Genomic DNA, 23,273 nt, shown 5'->3' on the forward strand with positions numbered 1-23,273 from the left:
CCTTGCAACCAACCAATGTGACACTACAGTGATTTGCATGACAACGTTGGGAACAGATAAGTTTTACACAGTTATTGCCTCAACAGAAGTCTAACGGTACCAACAGCCGCCAGATAACAGCAACATCTGTTGCTCAGGGGTATGTAAAGAGGTGTTGCGCTCTTCTTCTTGGCAAACATCCCTGCTTTAGTCCTAATGTACCATCTGTCTGGCCATTGGTGGTCTGAAGATCCCAACTGTGTCCCATATCCACAATCAATACAAGATCATAGGAGAATGAGACTTGATACCCTTTTAAAGCGAGACACAGAGATCTCATCTTCCTGTAACTTTCCCAGATCTCTTATTAAATTTCAGCCTCTGGTCCATGCCCAGGATTGTGGTCCTCTGGGTGTGCTGTGTTTGTTTTCTGGAGAACAGCTACTACCTTGATTAAAGAATTGCATTCAATCTTAAATATAGAAAGATAATGAACATTACCAGTGAATAGTGTTTCCTGATATGATATATGCCAAACATACCTCAAACAAAGATTAGAACTGGCCATATTGTCATAAAAGTAACCCAATGACAAAGATTATCTATCAGTTTTATTTTATTTTTTTTAGATAGTTACATCAAACAGTTAAAGCCTTAAAGGTCAAGGGTTATACTAATATATATCTTCCTACGTCACCCAGTTGTTATAAACTGGTTTTGTTTGTCATCAGTTACCAGTCATTTGATGTCAAACCAAGCCTGAACTCTGTGGTGTCAGCTTCAGTCATACTGAGAAGCTCAACTTTTTGTCCAAAAAGATACAAAAATTCCCCATATTCTCCTGTAAGACTTACACTTAAAACTGCATTTACCATGTTTTAGTATAAGCTCATATATTGTCATGAAAAACATATGAATATGAAGGTTATAAGGTTCCTTTGTCTCTACAGTTGTTCTCTCCCCGTCAGTGAGAAATCTGGGTGATATATTTGATTCTGTCTTAATCTATCAAGCAGTTAGGCCTGTTCAATTTAACACGTTACTTCTTAAGGAGTAGAACCACTTTATGCCCTTGTGTCATTTTCCAAGTAACTGAATCTAGTAAACTGCTGTGTTGGACTAAACACGCTTTTTGGTTATAAGAAATCACCATGTTCTTCACCATGTTAGTCGTTATTGATTTTTTTTTTTTTTTTTTTTTTTTGCTTGCAATCAACTTCACAAATCCTCTTTCCTCTTCATCTGTGTCACTAGTTAATGATGGGTATTGTAACTGTCAATAGTTCATGCTGAGCCACTAATTAAGACCACAGCTGAACCACTGCTATCATCAGTTGACAGACTCACAGTCAATACAATTTGTGATGCTCCCCAGTTGTGTTCACCTCAGAATATACAGATCTAACAGATATTGTTACAGTTTGGTGTTCTGCAGTGTCAGTGGAGGGGATAGAGGACTGTGATGGTCCACAGTGATTGCCAGGGAAAGCCGCTCAGGGCTGCGTTCCATCATCTACTCAAAGAGGTCCATTTTGTCCACAGCTTGATAAGCCACATTTTCAGGCAGCAGGTCAGACCTCCCTGGGTGTATGTGTGTGTCTGTCGAGCTTTGTACCACAGAAATACTTTAACAAACCTCTGTCCAGCTTCTGCCAGGGATGTCCACAGTAACCCACAGATCTAGTGGAGTCCCCCTTGGTTAAAACACCCAAAACCTTCGCCACAAACTTCAGAGTTGTTTTTCCAACGTGCTGCCAGAGGGTGCCATGATGTGAAGCATCCACAGCACCAAAGCCATAGGTAAAACACACTTCTTCGCCAGGACTGTTCTCTCTGAGGTTGGAATCATGAGTCAGTGCTGGCTCTTGTGTAGGCTTGGCCCTTAAGAGCACAGGGCCATGTCAGAGCACTTTCCCCGCATGTTTACAGTCCTCATTCAAAGAAACTGCTCTCCAGCAGCTGCCCAAACAGTAACACTGAGCTGAATGCCTCCAGTGTTGGGACAGCAAAGAACTAATTTTAGGACAGGACATCCGTCATTCTTTCTTCTTTCCATGTTTCCACTCAAACTTTATTCAGCTTTTATGCAACATGAAGTCACGTTTACCAATAAATGACAACCGCAGAAGCCTGTTTGGGCCTGAACAGTTGTAAGTGTGGAGTGGAGCACCGCAGTGCATCCTGTTACTTGAACCAAACAGGCACAGTCCTCCTGTGCAGGTCCCATTAACCATCACTGCTGCCCTCTGTCTTCAAAGGTGTCATGGTACGCTGGTTTATATTTGGTTTCCGTTGCATCTTTGCCTCACCACCTCCAGGCCACACATCTGGTCTTCAGGCCGACACTGGCTGAGCCCAAGCATTTCCTCCTGGTTACTCAGCCTCCCAGGAGAGCTAAAGGGAGAGAGAGAGAGCGAGAGAGAGACAGAGGGAAAGCAAGAGCGGAAGTCAGCCACGGAACGAACACATCACGGCATCTTTCCCTCCATTCTTTGCTCTAGTCTGGAGTGATTCATTGCCTGCCCGTCCAAAGGGAGAGCTTTTGCCAGGGCTCTGCATTGCACGCTATCCTAGTTTCTTATCCCACAGCCCATTAACTTCATTGGAAAGCTATTTTTCTGTAAATTCTCACATTTTGTGGAGAATTACTCAGAATATTCTAACATAAGCTACCTGGCTCATTAGTGTATTGATGCCCTGATTAGTTTATATCATGGATTCACAGCTTTGTTGGCTTTGATACGATTAGTATTGATTTGCCATTTTCAGTCATTGCTGTCTGTCTGAATTTTCTTCTCTGCGGCTGCAGGCTTGGCTAAATCATTAAATCATAGTTAACAGACAGGGGTAATGAATTACCGTAAATACTCTCTTCCATTCACAAGTCACTTTCTGACACTGTTGATTTAATCCTTGGTTTGTCATTTATAGTCCCTGAGTTAAATATTAATCAGATGTCATTATCCAATCTCTCATCTTTTCCTTAACTGCCTTATAATCCATCTTCCTTATAAATATAACACAGATTTCATACTGGCCTATAAATTTGCAGTTCATGTTTTCTTTGTTATTTTTGAGTGATCTAAAAAGAAGCAGTAGACTGTTTTTGCAGGGCATGGGCTATACTTAGGCAAGTTTGCCCAGTAGTAAAGTGTGGTGTGAACTGTGAGGGGCCCAGAGCTGACCTGGATAATGTTTCAGGTGGGCCAAAACCCCTGAGCTGGGCTGGGCCAGCCACAGGAGCTGGCTCAAGGCTGTGGCTCAGAGACAACAACTCAGGCCACGGGGACACACATTACTGCCCTGCACACCAAGGAATCTGTCCAAATTGCACACAGACAAGCTCTGATGTCTGATGGGGGTTTTCCAAGGTCAGGTTGGGAATCTGGGGGCCTGAGTACTGTGAAAGGAAACATCCTCTCTCATCCTCTGCTTAATAGAGGAGTTCTGGAATGAAAACTTCATTGTTCCCCCCAATGAAATTTGATTTTTACATGTCTGCCAGTGGCAGCCCTATTTGCAGCCCACTTTCCATACAAAAACCAATCCTGTCCAAGAAAGAGGGAAAGTGATTTGATATCAGTAGCTGGCTCACAGTCAAGTCAACTTTTGAGATTTTAAAATCTGTGGCTTTGTTCATCAGATAGCGATCATTACTACACCTGTTACACTAGTGTGTTTTTATACAGCCCCACTCCTGAGGTCTTTTCATTAACCTAACAACCTTTTACCAAAAACTGTATATGTTTTATGAAATAAAAAATAGAGGCAAGTCTTCTGACTGTGATTGCAAGTTCAAAGACCAAGGCTATTTATAGGTTAACAACCTTCTTAGAGTAATAATCTGAATAAAAGCATTTTAGGGTTTACTGGTTGGGGTGCACACAGCTACAGCACAAAAGATTCCTCTGTTCCCCACTTCTATATTAAATGAGCCTGTTTTGCATGCCATATTTCTCCCCACCAGCTCACCCCTTGCAAGTGAAAGCCAAGCATTACAGGAACAGAGCAGCTATGTGCTGAGACTGCCAGGAAAGGCTGCATGCTCTACTGTAACATGGCCACTGAAGGCAAACCATTGAGGGATCTCTCTAACCTGTGGACTACTTAAATGAACAGACTCCTGTTTGTGTTGCATTATCATCTATTTACCCTATTCTCTCCCTTCTGTTGACAGAGTCCAGCTGAGGTGATGGTTTCTCAACCAACTCGCACAGCCAATGGAAACAACGGGTAAGGAGAGAGAGAGAGGCTCACGCACACATTTTTTTTTTTTTTCCTCCCCTAAATTTTAGGAAGTTATAGTTCCCTCTTTTGCCCATGTACTTCCTGAGTCTTGGGGATTTCTGTATTTATCTTCAGGAAGGCACACACATACTGACCAATCACTTGATTTTTCACTTCCTCTGTGGTATATGTTAGGTCAAGGGACTCCCCTTATCTGCCTAGCCATGACATACTTACACACGTGTATGCATATAGATGGTACACACTCACATGTGTATGAACAGTTGATCAGACATTTCAAAGTGGTGCTGGGATTTTGACTGCACATGATACACATGATCATACTGCTCTTTTCCGTTTTCACTCAGTGGCTGTTATGAACTGCACTGGACAGAAATATCACTCTACAACCTAAAAGATTGTGACAAATCACAGTTTTTATGTCAAACTAACTATCAATTCTCAGATAATTCTCTTTTTGAAGGCTGTATTCTCAAACTGCCAGTTACATGGAAAACTGTGCATCTCACAAAGTAACAGAGATTCAAATGGTCATGTGGGTTTACAAGTGAATGCTTGTGACAATGAAGAGGAGTGATTCATGTAGAGCTTGATCTTGACTATTAGTGCGGGGTTGTGATCTCAGACAGTGATGTAGCTAGACTTCTCTCTATTCTATCTCTGGCCTCATGCCCTTATTACCCCCCCCCCCCCATCCTGCATCCACAGTCTCTACTGTGCATATGCCAACTCACAGGCAGTGAGTCACAATTTCAACTTGTAAGACTATCATTCATCATAAATTAAAAGCTAAGGGTCTGTAACAATTCTGAACAAGAAGAGAGCTGCCTCAGGAAGTGGGTTGGTCAGGTGAAGGTGAAACATTTCGGTGCATTTACTCAGGACATGCTGTCTGTTGAGACTTGAGAGAAAGAAGACAGGGAAGAAGTGAGCAAAGAGGTAGGCTAACTGGACTGGGTGACTCAGTCCTACCTCAGTAGCACTCCCAGAAGAGGTGTGGCTCGGATGTGTGTATTCATGTGTCACTTCTAGAGTACAGTGGAGGTGGCCTCAGGCCACATGGCATAATTAACTACTGATTTTGAAGGGAGTGTGTTAAATGCCTGACTGTAATCATCACACTGAGTGCAGAGATTAGAGAGTGTAGTGCTTTGCCATTACCTGGTCAGTGAGTGGCCACGCCCAGAAGTTCAGCTGTATGGAGAAAAAGTCAAGCCAGGATCTGGTGACATTATACTGTAGCGAGTGGTTGCATATCTATTTATCCTCAGTCTCATGTAACTGGCAAGGAAGCGCGGCTGTACTTTGTACTTTTATTGAGCTAATGAATTGAACTGTCCAGAAGGAATGAAATAAATCTCAAGTAATATTTTGAATAATGGCCCAAATATGATGTTGATGAATAGGGCAAATTTAGGTTTGTTCTACAAAACTGAGGTTAAGATGGTAATGCCTAGATAATTTGTCATGCTGCAGGCCTTAGTGAGGGAGATAGGTTTGCCTCTGCCAACACACAGAAGTAGGAACAAGCACACCTCTGAGTGAGGAAGAATGTCTTCCTACCACTCAGAGAAGCACAGAAAATGCTTGTGTATAACAAGATGGAAGGTTTTGGTTGTTACTGTAAATTGATATCAAATTTGTACGTTTATTGAAGGATTTATTGAATTTATTTTACAGGCAGAACCCAAGAGTGAGCCTTAAGACTGTAACTAGCCATTATTTTCATTATCAATTCATTATTCCATTATTAATCTGCTCATTTTTGTTTTAATAAAACCTGTAGTCTATGAAATGTCAAAAATGTTGTGACATGGTATATGGGCCAGAACACCCCCCCCCCCCCCACCCCCCAGAAAATTTAATCAGTTTTCAAAACATTTTTTAAATGATATATAATATTTTTTTATAAATTATAATATTAGTTTGGTCTGTGTGAGGAGTCCTGTAATAGATTTGTTGTGTATTTGTACTGACCTCTGTCAGGTGTGGCTAATGTCTCTGCAGGCGGACAGTGCAAGGTCTTCCCTGTCTCTCTCAGTCACTGCAAAGTGCCAAGCAGCTCGCTCCTTCCTGTTGTACTTGCACTCAAATGTGTCTTACATCATCACCGTTTTTTCATTCCCACTTTCCTCACTGTCAAGTTTCTTAAATGGGGCAGGGCAGAGTACAGACTGTTCCAGAAAGAAGGTGAACATTAGAGGACTACACCATCTCTCTTTCTCAGCATTTGTTCCATCTGCTGTCTTATTAACCCCCCCCCCTCCTCCCACTTTGACTTCTTTTGACATTTTCTGGTATAAGCTGCCAGGCAGTCATGGCTGAAAGAGAGTAGTGTTCGAAAGTGTATTTCATGTGTGTGAATGTATGTGCCTGCATGAGAGAGAGAGTTTGTATGCATGAAACATGTGGGTTTTTGCGTGAAAAGCCTGGAAGTGGGCCTCTGGTAATTGCCTGTCCAAGTGTCTGTCAGCCCGTCTGTCAACCATCCAGCCATCACAAACTGTTCCTGGTTGTAACACCAGCAAATGTAGAAGGTTTTAATTCACATAGCTAAGTTTCATCAACAGGGTGACTTCATTACTTCATTCAGACTTTTTAAAAAACTCAAATCAAAAATTCTTGCTGATCGACACAATCTTCCTCAGTGACAAATTCAGACTTCCTGTCTCTCACACACACACGCACACGCACACATACACATATACACTCTCTCACACTCACATAAACGCACTCACACAAACACCCCTCCTCCTCCTTTCTCAAAACATGATTTTCCTCTTCCCTCTGCCTAGTCCAGAATTTCTTGGCAGTGGTCTTGAGTAAACAGCGTATTTTTAGCTGGGAGGTCATATAGGCCCAGTCTTAATCACCACATTCCCATTTTCCCACCAGCCCAGCTTCAGCCAGAGGCCCATGCAGCCAGCCTGTGCATAATGGGGGAGGGGATAGTGTCTGGAGAGGGAGAGAGAGATGGGTTTCTACAAAGAGAAACCGCAATTTAGTGCTACAGTATGACCCACTGTATTTTTAATGAGAGTCATTTAAGTTAGTGTTATTTATTTTTGGTGCTTACTCAGATGTCTAATAAAGTCAATTAGCTTGATGTATGGCTGTGATTTGTGTATGGTGTATTTTCCTGGACATCAACATAAAGGAAGCTGGCTTGAGGTCATTTGTTTGAATTCCTTTTTGGACCCATCTGAGTTTTTCATCCATCAGATAAATCTCCAGGTTTTCCAGTGACACATCCTTGTCAGGGTCATATTTGCGACTGTGCATGTTGCTGTGGTCAGAAGGACTCAATTTATATGCTGGGACATGTCTCTGCTGTTTCCACTGCGGTCATCGAAGAGCCCAAGAGCAAGGACGTTACTTTTCTAACTGTAATTAGCATCTCTGCGTTTTGATTAGACCCTGAATTGAAATCAATTACTCATTGCTCCAGGAGCTACCACCACCAGACAGTCACTAACTAATCAACTGTTTGTGCTGCCTGTATGTGGTACATTTAAGTGTGTCACCGTGAAAGGACTGCGGTCAATATGATGACGTTTTTCAGTATTTATCAACAGCTGATTTGGTTGTTAATGTGAATTGGTTTTACAGCTCGATTGATCATAACTTTATTTTAAACAATCTGTTGCAGTCGCTGCCTCAGTGGGTAGGGCCACTGATTGCTGAACTCAGATGCTCTTTGTAAATTGTACTTAGAACAATAACTCATTACTCATCACATACTGTGGAACATAAAACAGGGTCAGCGCCAGCTTTAACAGGTAGTGAGGTTTCACTGATGGAACCTAAAATCCCACATAGGTTTGCAGTCCAGTGACATTGAAAACGATTACTTCATGCTGATAAAAAACTGACTACATAAATTTATAGCTTCAAAGGTATTTGTACTTATTGTGACCGATTAGACCAATTCTGAGGACTGTGTGGGTGTGTACAGACAGGACATGATTGACATCTCCCTGACACTCCTGTTAGTTTTGTTGCACCTGTTAGGGCGGGATATCATATGCTCTCTTAAGCAGACTGTGGAATTTGTTAACCTAGTTTATCTCCACCCAACAAAACGTGAGCAGAGGTGATCCAAATATAACTGAAGACACATGTCTGTGTCCAGGATCTTTAACAATGCATTAAATATGTTTTACAGTATTGTTAGTGTTTTTAAATGCCATTATTTAATGATATACCATTAATACTGTCGGTTTTAAGTACTTCGAGAAAGTCATTTAGGTAGATCTATATGATTTAATAATTTATTGACTCCCAGAATATCATTATTGACAGTACAAGTTAATTAGTTTTTGTTTGAGGCAGTTAATAGCAGTAAAGAGGGCAAATGATAATGGCCTGTGGGAAATTTGAAGGAATTTATTATAATTTTTGAGAAAATAATTGGCTGCTAAAACAGTAATTGAACTAACAGTTGTTTGCAGCCCTACCCTACAAATGTTTGTGTTGTTGTTGAAAAGAGATTCCATGTAATTCCATGTGTGAAATTGAGAAAATAGGACATGCACTGACAATTAGTAATGGACAGATGAGTATTGAACAGTTTGTCTTTATCTCCTCGTTCCCACTCAGCCATCACAGATAATTCATGTCTCACGTCTACAGAGATTACAGAACATTTACACTGGCACAGCTTCACTGGATGTGCTTTAGATGTATTGTGAAAAGAAAAAGCTGTGGGGTTGTACAGGAAAATCATTTTGTTCCTCTCACAAATCACATTTCTTCTTTTCTGACTTCCCCTCTTCTCCTTTGTGGGACAGCTAGCAGTTTTATATTTTCTGGTCAGAGGTGACCTGTGCAATCAGGGCTGCTGACATTTTCTTAACTTCCATAAACAAATAATTGAAAATGTGTCCTGCCTGTTTCCAATCAACCTTTCTCTGAACAATGCACTAAAATGTCAGCGTTCCTATGTGGAAAATTATAGCAGAGTAAATACAATGATTTTCAACACATTTAAAGCTTCAGCATTGTATAGTGTTAATTCAAATGATACTCCTCCTCTGCACACGCTAATGGTTAGTCCTCGAAGGGACAACAAGAGAAAGAGAGATTCTGCCTGTAGATGCACTCGCTCTATTCTCTGTGCTGTCTAATCCCCATGTCAAATTGTTTCCTGCACGCCACAGGAAGTTGCCCACTAAAGGCCCCAGCATCACTGCCTCTGCTGGGACTTCTGGGAATATGGAGGCGGTAGAAGGGGGGAGGGTGCGGGGTGGCTTAGTGAGGTGGGGGGTTGTAGGGCTGCTGGACAGCTGTGGAGATCCAAAGCCCCCACATCAACAGTGCTTAAATATTTGCCCCAAGCTGTACAAGATGTAGTTTTCTTTGTCAGCCATTTTTGTTTTGTTACATGTTACATGATTGACTAGAAAAAAAGTACAAATTGCATTTTGTCAAGCAGAGATACTTTTAAACTGCTGTGGTCTCCAGCCATTTCTTCAAAGGAAGAACTTAACCTGGCTTTTTGGACAGCAACATTTACATTGAAGGTCAGCCTAGTTTTTGCAGTTAAAGGTCAAAACCTGGGTTTGGACCTGTGTTTCCTTCCATTGTAGTCCCAGGGCTGCTGTGACATTGGTATATACTAACCGGAGATTATTTTTATATATTTATTTTTATTTTTTTGCTTTTGACATTGTGGATGCAAGCGAGTCACAAACAGACTGCACAATGATCCAAGCACTTAACATAAACACCAGGCTATATTCTCCAGTCTGGGTGTAGTTTGTCTATAGATCTTATCCGTGTCCCATTTGGGCTACATATAGGACTAACTCTACTTGTCTGTGTGCATGTCTGTTATGTAGCAGGAGTTATTAACAACCTCAAATAAGAGGCGTCCTCACATTTCTGTGTTTATTTTAATGCCTTTAAGTGGGGTCTGTGGATGCCGAGACCATCAGAGGTCCCCGTAGGCTGCTGCTGTGGCAGGTGAGCTGGCTTAGTGATAGAGCCTGACTGAGTGTAATGTGACAGGACTGACTCTCTCATTCTCACTTCTGCTTTCTGGTGATGCCCTGGGTGAGATTATATACACATATAGAAAAAAAATGGCCCAGCATATAAAGTTTCACTGTGTCTGAACATTAGCTTAAATTAGAGATGCCAGTCAGTTACGATTTACAAGTCAAAATACAGTTCTTACAAATTGAATACATAATAGGCACCGTTTGAGACGTAACATCAGAGATCAACTAAACGGACCATGCTAAGGGATCAGGTCAGTGCACATAGAAAGAGAGGAAGTGGCCTCTGCAGTCATGTAAACTGAGTCAAGGCAGATTAAGGTTATACTCAGACTCATTGATTATTTCTGCCTTCCGTGAGGAGGAACCTTCTGCAATTATAGGATCAATAATGACATAAATCAGCAGGCAAAGGAGTAGATAACTAGAGGCCAGATATCCCTGGAAGGGAGAGCTGAATTTATTTCCTGAACAATGATCCCAGGAGGAGGAGGACAGGAAGAGGGGGAGGGGGGGTTGTCACTTCACCTCATATGCTAGTTAGACTCAGAAATAGAGAAAATAAACAAGTAATTGGATAAATAAACGAGGAGAGATAAAACCTCTAAACAATTGAATAGACTGGAAATGGTCCTTGGCCTGAGATAACTATTACAATGCCAGACTAGATGCTGAAGAGGCACTGTAGGTAGAAGGACAAACATGATTGTAAGCCATTAAAGAGGAAAAGAAAGAGCAGCGGTTGAGCAGATTTACAGGTGTTTTTGATGTTTATGGTTTTAAGTATTCAAGGCTGTGACCTCTTGAACCTTGTGCCTTCCTCTGACCGATGTGAACTGACTGGCTGGGAGTCAGGCCGGCGTCGCTCTGTCAGGTTTATTTTCAGTTGTCCGCTCAGCTCGCCAAAGTGATAAAAGAGAAATGAGCTGTCCACAGTGGCGTGGTATGTATGAGTGTGTGTTTCTGTGCTTGCGTGCTGCTAGGGAGGGAAAGTGGGAGAACGCAGGAGGACAGATATTTGTGGCACTTCTTCCAATCCCCCATGTGTGACCCCCACCTAAGAGTATCAGAGAGACTTGTAGATGGCACAATATCACATGGTGGGAGGCACACAGCCAATTGCGTGTCTCTGGGCCAATTAGCTATCCAGGGAGGGAGTAGTCAGGGGCAGATGAGTTAAGAAGGAAACAAGAGTTATTTACATTCTCTTTCTGCTGTTCCACACAGGCACACAGTCTCAGAGGTGTCTGAAGAGATGAAGAGCCTGATCATTGAGAAGAATAAGATGGGTTTGGAGGAAGAACCTGAACTGCTGGTCAAAGGTAAGTCTGATTCATAAAACAGATGCAGCACATGCTTTGCCCTGCTTTAGATTGAATGTGTCCACCTGCTACGATCAGCTGTGCTGCAGACTGTCATACATCTGGAATGATTGGTTTATTATTTCAAAAAGCAGAGAGAAATTTTGTTTAGTAATTATTTAAGCAGAAATCCTGAATGTTCTTTCGTTCCAGCTTCTTAAACACAAGGATTTGCTGCTTCTTTTTTTTTTTTGTTTGTTTCATATTAATACAAGTATAAATACCTTTTGCATTTTACACTGTTAAACAGACTAAACATACAGTTTGGAAACTTTTGTGAATAGTGAATTTTTTGTGTTTAAAAACAATCGCTCACCCTCTCGCTCCCTCCCTCCACACTGTGTGTTTATGTGAGGATAGCTAACACCAGTGAGACAGGGACAGGAGTCTTGTCTTGCATGTCTGATGCTTTTTAGTAATGATCTCATAGGATATTTCTGTGTGATTTTCTTTTCTTTTTTTTCTTCTTGGCCTGCTACTGAAAGGGAGCAGTAAAATGCCAGCACTTGGATAAGTTACGTCCTGTTTGGAAGGGCGGCAGTCAGATTGCCTAATTCTGACAGCAGTTACCATGCGGCCTTGACTAGGACCCCTCCCATACTGTTGTCCCTTCTCTCTCTCTGCCTCACTGTTGCCAGAGAGGTGTAGTCACCTTTCCTCCAAAATGGCTACTTTCCTCGGGCCATTGATTACACTTTGAATTTCAGCTTGTGTGCCACGCCTCTATCCTTCAACCTACCACACTACTACAGCCACAACAACAGTCGGACACCTCGGGGCATTAGATAATCCCTCTCAGTTCTCTCTGTGTGCTGCATGAGTTTTCAAGAGTGTCACCATTAGGGCCTTCCCCCTTGTTTGATATGTTTTTTTTTTCAGCAGGATATCTTGAGGCTACATGGGGTGAACATTGCCCCAGTATCTAAAATGGGCCATCAGCATTGCAGATATATGAGGGAAGGATGAATTGATGAGTGAAACTCAGAGCGCTGACAGAAAGAGATGTTGACATTGGTTTATTGACATACCTTTGTTGATTTACAGTTAAAATGAACTGCTCTGCACATGATGCAGAGCTTATCATGCTCCAGTAAAGTGCAGCTGAATCCTTTTCATAGAAAATATATAGTGTTCCGGTTTATAATTTAATTTTCAGTTTTCCTTTCTAAATTGTTATTTCTCAGTTTGCACAAATAACAACAGAAAACAACTCACTCACAACCTTAGCACACCTAACATTTTTTGCTCATCACCAGTGATGATGTAGAGTGTAGAGCAATGTAAAATGATATAGTTTTTGGGTCAGGCGGTGATATAAGAAAGTGGATGCCTAAAGTGAACTTAATGCTTTAATTTCCATGATGTTCCTAAATTAGCTTTTTTTTTTTTTTTTTTTGTGAAATGCCTGTAGCAAAGGCTTCCAGAACAAATTCTCAAATTTCTTTGTGAGACTTTTCTTTGTTGAGTTGAACTGTGAAGTGAGGTCTCTTTTAATTTGCGGTGCTCATATTTCATTGTGATGTTATTAAAAATCCATGCAGCAAACATTTAGCATTGAGAGAGTGACAGGAGGCTTGCAGCAGAGAGATGGAAATCCACAGAGAGAGATTGTTTTCTCAATCTGAGTTTGAGGGGGCAGGGTGTTGTGGGGTCAAGGGTCACAAATGAAACAAATTAAGGGTGAGCCGTGGTCCCCAGGGGAGACATTAGCAGGCCAGAAAGATGGGATCCAGATGGACGACCATGTGAGGGGTACACAGGGGATCCCAGGACTCCTGCTCCTTCTCTCCTTTTGTCTCTCTCTGTTTTTGCCTTTCCTTATCACACTGTTTAAAGTTCCCAAAAAGAGCAACATCTGATGGGCGTCCTATGTCTGTGAGAGAGGCGTCAAGGTAGCAGGCATGCCCTTCTCTCCATGTCTGTCACCCAGTCGGCTTGGCTCCCCTATCCCACATCCAGTCTGTCAGCAAACTCAGCCTCACTTACCTCATAGTTTTTATTTATCTGTTTCACATTTGGTTCTGGTGCTGCCCCCTCTGATGTGGTGTTAAGTACCTCCAGGATTTTTATTTTGGGCTATATTGGGTGGGTTTATGGTGGGTTCAGACCTGCCACTAATATCATATCGAAGCATTCTCAAACAGGGAATGTAGCCTGAGAGGCTGAGCCTTCACTACCTCCTCTGTCTATATGTTTTTGTAGTAGCACCGCTTTGAGGCAACGACGGAAACAGGGAGACAAGAGAAATGAGGGAGATGAAAGCATATAGGAATGGACAGTGAGAGCAGGGGAAAACAGATGCAGGCAAAATGAACAGTGGTTGACAGGTGGCATGCAGCTTGCTAACCACAGAGGAAGTTGTGATGCTGGTGTGGCGTCATTGTCGTTTTCACAGGGTAGGAAGTTAAAGGTATGTTGCCTAATTGTTTCTAGTCTGTAGTATGCATGTGCAAACCATATGAACACAAACCTAGACACCTCACATATGACCCATTGCCAGTGCACAGCAGTGCCTGCCCCCTCAAGTAGTGGATCCACCCTGCCTTATATCAGTCCTGGTATCCTGCTACATTCTCCTGCAAGTCTCCTTCAGCCCTCTGAATGACCTCTGACCCCCTAAGAGGACTTTTCAATCCTCCTTTGTCTGTTTCCCTCCAGGTGGCATCTGGACAGAGCTCTGCCAAACTATTTTATTTATCTACTCTGAGATTACATATTTATTAGGAACAGTTTAAACATATTGCTTAGGGAAGGGAAGAGTTTAATTGTTGTTTGGGAAGACTGGATTTGGGGTGTTGCACTTTTTCCAAACTCTCAGGACTTCAGGCACACAACAGTCCTGCATTATGAAGCCAGGCCTGGCAAGATGAACAGGCATGCCCATGTGCTGGTTGAAACCATGTCTGCTTTACTCTCTTTGTCTCTCTCTGTCACACTTTTCCAGTTCTCTCTTTCTCTCTGCCTCCTTTTCTCACTCACTCTCACAACCTCTAAAGTGGTTATTATGTTGGCTGCATAAGGCTTTAATGCCCATGCCATTAGCTGGCTGTATTTTTATCCCCTAGTATTTACCCCAACAAGGTGCATACAGACTGCTACAAACTTTATGGACAATTACACGCCTTGGAGATTATTCTTAGTGAAGACATGGTGCAGTAGTACTGGTTTAGGAGCTTAACAGCTAGCCCACCTACCACCCAGACCTTTCAATTGAAACACTCTTTTGTGTTTGGGTAGTTACTGTGCACATAAAGTTTTGTGTGATAGCATATAAAAAGAAAGTGAAATTAAATGTATTTTTATGCTTTCTGGTGTTGAGAATATTGCTCCAAGGTGACCTTGTGTTATTTTGTTTTAAAATGGAGCTGTCATCTGAGATGCGTATCTTCTTTTAAAGGATGGCTGTTGCGAGAGGTGCGAGGAAACTGGATTAAGCAGCGTAGATACTGGTTCGTGCTGAGCCAGGACTCCCTCGACTACTACAGTGGACCGGAGAAAGGAGCCCGCAGACTGGGCACACTGGTCCTCACCAACCTCTGTTCCGTCATCTGGCCAGACAAGCAGACCTACAAGGAAACCGGTGAGTGCACTCATACATGCATAAGAATACACAGACAGGCTGATGCACAGCTGACTCATGCTTATTGTATACTTACCCTAATCACAGTAGAGTCCAGTAAGTCCTTTGTTCATATCTGGTATAGTGACCAGACATTTTTTTAAAAATTCCCTGGAAGTTTTACTGTTTTTGATATGTATGTGACTTTTTGTGGTTTCTTCCCCTTCCCATGGGTGCCATAATTCTGAATAAGTTTGGGAAGCCCCAGCTGTGTCCAAAGCATGGCTTGCAGTTGGTCTAGAAACCGCACATTTGAGTAACCAGCATGGGCATCTCCCTTCCATTTTTGGGATGAAAGAAACAAAGGACATTAAGAATAAAGGAGAAAGTCTGTTCTGCTGTACAAGAAGAGACACAGGATGACTTGTCCCTTTTAAATGTCTATATTATTCAAACCTCTAAGTCTGCGTGTCCAGTGACAGAGAAGATTATGTCCATCTGACTTCACCAAACCACTTAAAATCTCCAAACCATTGTACAAACCCAAACATAGTTCTTACCTCAATATTCCAGGGGATTTTTTTTGGACAGAAGTGCACTTTCTACGGTGGTTTTATCAACAAGTTCACAGCTTCATTACTGACTAGCTTAGTGTTTTCTTTAAGCCAATGAAAAATAGGTTGCATGAACTATTTGCTTCCTCTGTTTATTTTCTGGTTGCTACTATGAAATATTAATTCCCATTAGTGATTCCATCTGTGGCATCGTTGAACCTTTACAACAACCTAATTTAAGAGAACCAAACATATTCAAACTGGGCTGTGGCAATACCACCACATCATGATGTCAGTCATACAACCTCTTCATTTAGAGTTTGCACTTCACCAATACCTTAAACAAAGAATGATACAGTGCCAAGTCACGTAACAGGAAAGCCTGATAACAGCCATGGGGTTACAGATCAGACCAGGCTGCCTGAGGTATGTTCCTCTGCATAAGGAGGAAGCATGCTTTTTCTCATTTCATTGCCGGTTGTCCAAGAGGAGACTCACCGAGGCGTTTAACATTAATGTCTTAACTAATCTGTAGAATAACTGCTCTTATTTGAGCGTGGTGTGGTCTGAGGTTCCTCTCAGGCTGATCGTTGGTCCTTAGTGAAACTGAGAGAGGAAGTCAGGACGGGGAGTCGTGCCAGCTACACAGGGACTCCCATGCAGTGAACATTTTACTAGTCCCTTTTCCATTTATTTAAATGATGCTGTGAGTTTAGATAGAGTTTGAATTCAATTGAAAATGTAAAATGTTTTGCGTTTCTTTCAGGATACTGGAGCATCACTGTATACGGGCGGAAGCATTGCTACAAGCTGTACACCAAACACTTCAATGAAGCTGTGCACTGGGCATGTGCTATCCAGAAAATCATTGATACAAAAGCACCCGTGGAAACACCAACACAGCTCTTGATCCGAGACATTGAGGTAGGCTGCACAACACGAAAAGACATATACACACAGTTGCTGCCAAACTACCTGTGATAAGAGCCACCAAACACAAACAGTCGCCAGGCTGCACATTATTCCCCCTCTTCTGTGTCACTATGGAAATCACATGGCCACATTTGGTCTGGAGTCCAAAGTTTCCTTTGCTTGCCTTTCTCTTTTGAATGACCTCATCTTATTCCTCCACACTGGACAGGACATATTAACAGACCAGAAGCAGAAAGGTCAAGTCAAGATAAAGGTGTTTCCAGTTATTCAGTGCTCAGAAAATTTTGATTTGTTAAATTTGAAAGGATGTTTTTTTTTGTTTTTTTTAAACCTTTATATGTGTGGGGAGTGTGTTTATAAAGGACAGCCATATTTTTAGACTAGGGGTTGCTAGAGAACACAGCGTGCTGGAATCTCATTGAGCAGACAGATGACTCGTCTTGCCCCTGGGCTGAAAAGGGGGGCACTTTTAGCAGAGGAGGTGGTGGAGGGCTCGGCATGAAGCAGCAGGACCAGATAAGCAGTCCTGTGCCTGGCCTCCTGTCTCCGTAATCTCCCAACGAGAGTCTCTAATCTCAAAGAAAGTGGTTAATCTGCTTGCCTCCGTCTGCCCCTGTCTGGTTTGCCAGGAGGGGCCAGTCTTTTTTTTTTTGGAGGAATGAAGGGGGGCTGCTTTTAAAGTGCTCCTCATTCATTGTTTTGACTTCTCTCTTTGAAGGTTGTACCTCAGTCTTTAAACCGTGTGCCTCACCTTTACACACAGGCACAATTTCTGAAATAAGCATGGTATTTTCTCTCGCAAGTGGGAGATTAGACCTGCTGCTGCAAGAATCTGAGAGAGCATGAACAGAACAGGCTTTGTGTGAACAGAACTGCTCAGTTATCTTTAAAGGATAGATTCTTGTTCTAGCCACAAGAGAGAAAAGGGACTTGGGACTAGCCTTGGATCTATAGCCAGATGTCATGCGTGAAAAGGAGAGAAATGGAGAGCAGATTAAATTGGTGGACCGCTCTGCATATTTCTTTTTAAAGGTGATTCTAGTTTATTAAGACGTGGGTCAGGCTGTCATTCATGTCTGTAACAGTCACCATGTTAACTGCTGTAATCTGGCAACACAACAACATTGCTACTGTAGCTAAGGTAACCAAACCTACTAAGAAGAGAAAATAAAGACAAAATGTAGAATTATTATCAAAAACTGTCCATTGTAAACATCCATCACAGATTCCACACAGACTTTGTCTCACCTGACCTACTGCACTTACAGTAGCTGTGCGAACAGTTTTTCTGTGCACTTAGAGATTATTGAGTTCAGGTACACTCAGTTTTTGTTTTACTCCCAATTAAAGTAATAACCTGCAATGTTATCATAACTGATTGAAATGATGAACAGAACTCTGTTGTAATAATGCACTTATTTGGACAGTCAGGACGATGTCTGGCATCACTGCGTGGAGCTATTGCCAGCAGCCAGTTAACCTATCTTAACATAAAGACTGCCAACCTGGGTGTGTCCAAATGTTAATCTATCAGCTTACCAGCACCTCTAAACCTCCTTAATTAAACATGTTATATCTTGTTTGTTTGATCTGGGGTTATGTGCTCAGCTAGTTCTTGACCAGGTCTATGCAAGGCAACATCGCAGAGACTCCAGGAAGTTACTGGTCCTGGCCAAGTAATGGTCTGTTACATGACCTCCTGTGAAATAACTGAGCCTTAGAAGTGTTGGTAGGTGGTTGGATAGAGTCGGCCTGTTTCCAGTATTTGTGCTGTGTGAGGTTAGTCAGCTGTTGGCTGCAGCTTTGTATCCACTGTGCAGACATGAGGGTGATATCCATTTTTTCATTTAGCTTTTGACAAGAAGGAAAAGAAGAGTATTGCCCAAAACCTTAATACTGCATATGTTTGGGGAAGACCAAAGAGAATAAGAGACCGACTATGGGCTTAACCATTTATACTGTATGAATGTCATCTGGGATGTAGTTGTGCTGTATCCCGCTGTACATGGTCCTCACAGCAGCATCTCAACCTCAGAGTTCAAACAGATAAGCCTGTCAGCAGTATGCACCAAACACTTCAGAAGAATGTGTCAACTTTGCCCCACTAAGGAGGGGGAAAGCGGGTTTGTGTTGTAGCCAGAGAATAAGGTTGGCTGGTTTTGAGGGGGTTATAGAGGCAGGCAAGAGCCAGAGCAGTGGCAATGTTACTAATGAGCAACAGGTGCTGGAGGGCAGCAGCATCGAAGCCATCTGTATTGCTGGAAGGCATCTATCCACATAGGCAGTGAAATACCCAAACTCACGCACACCAAACTCATTGACACCAGTGGATAAAATATAACTTGTCAGACATGCTAGTGTGGTTTGCTGGGTCATCACTTGACCTTCTTGCTGCTTTCAAAGTTGCCAGAGCTGAATAGTGACCCTGGTCAAATTGACCCCAGTCACCCTTGACAGTCAAACCCGCACACTGAATCACCCACTCACAGGCCTGCCTTTAGGTTGCCTGCTGGCATATTAAAAGCATATGAACATTTGGTCTTTACTGTGTCAATTGATGTCATCGTCACATTTTTTTTTCCCCACTTTTGTACTTTAGGAAAATAAGTTCAACCCTGAGGTAGTGGAGCACATCTACCAGCACAATCCCATACTTAAGTACACCCAGGGCCCCTTGTATGCCCCTCTGCTGCCTTTTCCCTATGGCAGCCTGGAGCACACATGTAAGTTATTAACACGTACACATCATACATTATCATAAAGGTTATGTGTGTAGCTGCAGATAAACATGATAAAAATGCAAAACTATTTCTATAGTACTTTGAGAAAGTCTTACCTCAGGTTGTTATAAATCCATATCTTTACTATAATTATAGTTACTTAGCCTATGTAACAGAAATTTACCATCCAAGCCTGTATCTATGTACAGTTAGCAACCATTTTATGCAGCTGTGGTTCAAGGACTTTATTGCCAAGTGGAAAGAAGCAGAGTAATCTCTGTGATTACTGTGCTGTTTGAATTGCTGAGAGGTGGCATTAACCACAATACAATGCAGGTCAATATAACAACAAGCTGTCTTGGCTTTACAGTTACATTAAAATGAGAAAAAACAGGTGCGTGCTGCAAAACAACAAAGATTAGAACAGACAATCACAGTAATATCATTAGGTAAGAAGAACAGAAAAGGAATCACAAAAATAGTAGTGATCGTCCAAGGTGTGCCGCACCTCTTGTGCAGTGGCAGCTGGAACTGGCTCACTGTAAATGGTAATAATGTAATGATTCTACTAATTTAAGCATCAGCTAATCAGAGTTTATGTTTTCAAGTTGAATGAAGGCTATGTATTAGTCATATGTACTTTGCACTTTAAACCTTCATTTTATATTACAAAATTGTGGCGTCTAATGCCTCATAGAAATAAAATAAGAGTTAAGACAAAAGGAAGTTTGGATCCAGAGGGAAAAAAAAAAGGTCATAGTATAACATGATATTGTACAGCGCCTTCTTCTTTCTCCAGACCACAGCGGAAAAGGGTACGGCTCAGTACGCGAGGAGGCCGTGAAGCTCTTCAACTGCCTGCAGCAGCTGGAATCAGCACGGGAGCCAATTCCAATCATCCAGGGCATACTGCAGACCTGCCTAGACCTGCGGCCCCTCCGTGACGAGGTCTACTGCCAGCTAGTGAAGCAGACGAGCTACACTCCTGCCCCATACACTGCCGCTCACCTTCGCTACTGGCAGCTTCTCACTTGCATGAGCTGCACCTTCCTCCCAGGGCCCACTGTGTTCAAGTACCTGCGATTCCACCTCAAGAGGTGAGATACACACAAAGAATACAGTCGACCTTCAAAGTGGTGATTGAAATCAAATATCGACTAAATGAAAAATCCTCTGTTGTGACTGTGTTGAAGCAATAGTGTGCAATCAAAATGTTCTGTTCTGTTTGCATTGAAAGCAGGTATTGTCTTGCTATTGCTGTATATTGTGGAAAATTTGAATCCAAACTTTGAGGCCTCTGGAAAATCAGCTTTAACTTTGTTTTCAATTGTAAAGCTTATATTTTTGCAATATAATGTTAATATTGTATTCAGGGTGGATTTAGTCATGCTAGGACTATAACAATAGCATAAATAAATCCCAACCAAATGGAAAAGGCTGTTTATATCATCTCTTACTTGTAATTATCAATGGAAAACATAAGATGTTTTTGTTTTTTCTGGCTCTGACCTGTCCCACTGGGGAAACATGACTTGTATTAAGACGTGATAAACACTACAATAAATCCACCCATGTTGACAGATAAAGGTAACAGAAACCAGGTTTGTCAGTTAACAGTAATATTACTGTGTTTATTTTCGATTCATGGAAGTGATCTTACAAAAATGTGATCTGAGTCAAATGTGAACATAACTTATAGCAACAAGTTGCCATCCAAGTCCCATTTGAAAGGGAAATCAAGCAGCTGTTGGTTATGGGGGAGTGTGCAAGGGAGAACAGGTTGAATGCTGGGAGATTAGGAGGTGAACTAGTAGTGTATAGTAGCAGGAAAAACACAGGCTCTAGACTGTGGACAAAAAGCAGGCGCCAGCATCCCTAACCACCAGTTTAGATATAGTAGCGTGATATGCCTTCACATTGTTAGCGTGTTCCCCCAGACAGATCCAGTGTTTTAGGGCTGGATTTGCAGGTCTGAATTAGCTCCTCTGTCAGGAATGATTATCTAAGTTATTAGCAGTGCTAATCTCCTGTTCCAGATTTTCTGTCTAATGCCATGCCATCAAACCACTAGAGTTTTCTATATATATTTCTGTACTGGGAATCACCCTTCAGTTAATGGGACAGTTGCATGCAATGGCGATTCATAATAACGCTGTGGAACTTGGTGCCTGTGTGTTTTGATATGTCTTGCAGTCGCTCTCACGCACTCTCACTCTGCAGATCAGTGCTGTGGCTGCAGCTGGGCAGAGCTAGAACTGGAGCTAGGCAGTGGGCCCAGAAACCCTCCTCCACTCTCCCAGTGCCCTGAGAAACCCCCAGGGAATGTCTGCTGTCAGGGCAAATAGTCCAGAAGAAAGAAAGCAGAGGAGGAGGAGGGGGCAGGAGAGGAGGAAAGAGCAGAGAAGGGTGAAGAAAGGAGAATATAGGATGGGATCACACAGACTCAGTGGAACATTCCTAATTATGTTTCAGCAGGACAAATCCCACCCTGTGGCCATATAGTTATGAGAGAGAGAGACATCGGAGGGACTGAGAGGCCCTCTCTCAGTCTGGCAGAATGTGCAAGGCCTTATTGTTTGCCGCTGTGTCCTCTGTTTTGTGTATTTTGTGATGAACATCGTAGTATAGCTGTTTCCTGGCTATTTCTCCTTTGGTGTTTACATAGGACTGAGCTCAAAACACCATCAGTTAAACTCCATTTCACACCTTTCACACTTCACAAAGTCTGTGAGACCTGAGCCTTCAGTTGGAAAGTGTTGTCCACTGCCTTTCTGTCCTCTCTAAAAACAGCGTACACTCACCTACCACTTCTGGACAATCCACTGGGAGGAAGTGCCAGGTCACTCTGGTTCAGAGGAGCGGAAACTCTTTTTCCTGTTTCGTCCGCTGCCCAAAGTCAAACATGTTTTCTTTGCAGTTTTCCTTTTTCTTTGACGGACCGAAGGATATTGAGCCTTTTAAGTCCCTAAGAGCTAAAGTGAGAACATTTGTCATTTTTTGCCTCATTGACTTTCAAACATTGCCAGCCCAAAAAAAAAAAAAAAAAAAAGAAATAAAGACCTCAGTTGAATCAAAGGGATGATGCAAAGTCCATAATCACGGCATTAACGCTTTACAGACTCTGAGTCACTGTTAACATCATGAACATTAACAACTTCTCCCTCTGCAGTATTGAACAAATTCATTTTGCTGGCAAACATCTAGTAGTTCTAAATGTGTCTGCATGGGCGCACATACACACCCGCCCATTTAACTTTCTCATACACTCACTTTTTCTTGCAGGATCCAGAGCCAAAGTCCTGAGTCTGAGATGGATAACTATGCGTCATTCATCAGCGAGGCTCTGGAGAAGACCAAGTGTCGGGAGTGTGTGCCATCATGGGAGGAGATCCAGATGCTGATGAGCCGACAGGAGATGCTGTGTACTGTGCACTATCCTGGCCCAGGATCCTGCCAGCTCTACATTAGCTCACACACTACTGCCAATGAGGTTTGTGCACATTTGTCTGTACTAAACTATATAACACATGTTTTTTTTTTCCTCAGTTTTTCCTGCAAAAAGTTATTTCTAACCACCTCTGTCCACCTGCATGCCCCCTCCCAGGTGGTTCGAAGGATGCAGGAGAAGCTTGGCCTGCAAGAGAGCAAAAACACGTTTGCACTGTACGAACAGAATGCACTGTGGGAGCAGCCGATCGCAGGCAGCGCTTTGATCGCAGACATCCTGACCAGGTTTGAAAAGTAAATGTCAGTCCTCCCCCTGTAAAACAGCTGTGGGGAAGCCAGGCACAATAAAACAGACAGACACACTTTGAAAACACTTGTCCAGTCAAACAGGAATGCTCTGTCACTCATGCGTTGTGCATTTGTCTCCAGTCGATCAGCCCCCATGCTGAACATTAATACAGTATCCTTGATAA

The 23,273-nt window shown here is 42.4% G+C and overlaps 1 protein-coding gene and 1 long non-coding RNA gene across 5 annotated transcripts in view; one reads left to right on the top strand and one right to left on the bottom strand.

The window, feature by feature from the left end:
- Nucleotides 1-23,273, top strand: part of plekhh3 (pleckstrin homology, MyTH4 and FERM domain containing H3) — a 38,362-nt gene that overhangs the window by 9,702 nt on the left and 5,387 nt on the right. For 2 of the 4 annotated variants that reach the window (XM_026326220.1, XM_026326218.1), the window contains 8 exons: nucleotides 4,157-4,212; nucleotides 11,454-11,548; nucleotides 14,985-15,167; nucleotides 16,467-16,624; nucleotides 19,233-19,356; nucleotides 20,153-20,450; nucleotides 22,636-22,843; nucleotides 22,958-23,094. In XM_026326220.1, coding sequence (XP_026182005.1) covers nucleotides 4,157-4,212; nucleotides 11,454-11,548; nucleotides 14,985-15,167; nucleotides 16,467-16,624; nucleotides 19,233-19,356; nucleotides 20,153-20,450; nucleotides 22,636-22,843; nucleotides 22,958-23,094 — 1,259 coding nt within the window. Of the gene's footprint in view, nucleotides 1-1,641; nucleotides 1,780-4,156; nucleotides 4,213-11,453; nucleotides 11,549-14,984; nucleotides 15,168-16,466; nucleotides 16,625-19,232; nucleotides 19,357-20,152; nucleotides 20,451-22,635; nucleotides 22,844-22,957; nucleotides 23,095-23,273 lie in introns of those variants that run through there. The other 2 variants (XM_026326221.2, XM_026326219.1) reach the window with 2 other exon arrangements.
- Nucleotides 1,160-6,309, bottom strand: LOC117152686 (uncharacterized). The gene is made up of 2 exons (XR_004463141.1): nucleotides 6,205-6,309; nucleotides 1,160-2,373 (listed from the first exon to the last, which is right to left on the bottom strand). It is a non-coding gene; the product is annotated as an uncharacterized LOC117152686 (long non-coding RNA).

The sequence above is a fragment of the Mastacembelus armatus genome, chromosome 8 (genome assembly GCF_900324485.2).
Source record: "Mastacembelus armatus chromosome 8, fMasArm1.2, whole genome shotgun sequence".
NCBI classification, from domain to species: Eukaryota; Metazoa; Chordata; class Actinopteri; order Synbranchiformes; family Mastacembelidae; genus Mastacembelus; species Mastacembelus armatus.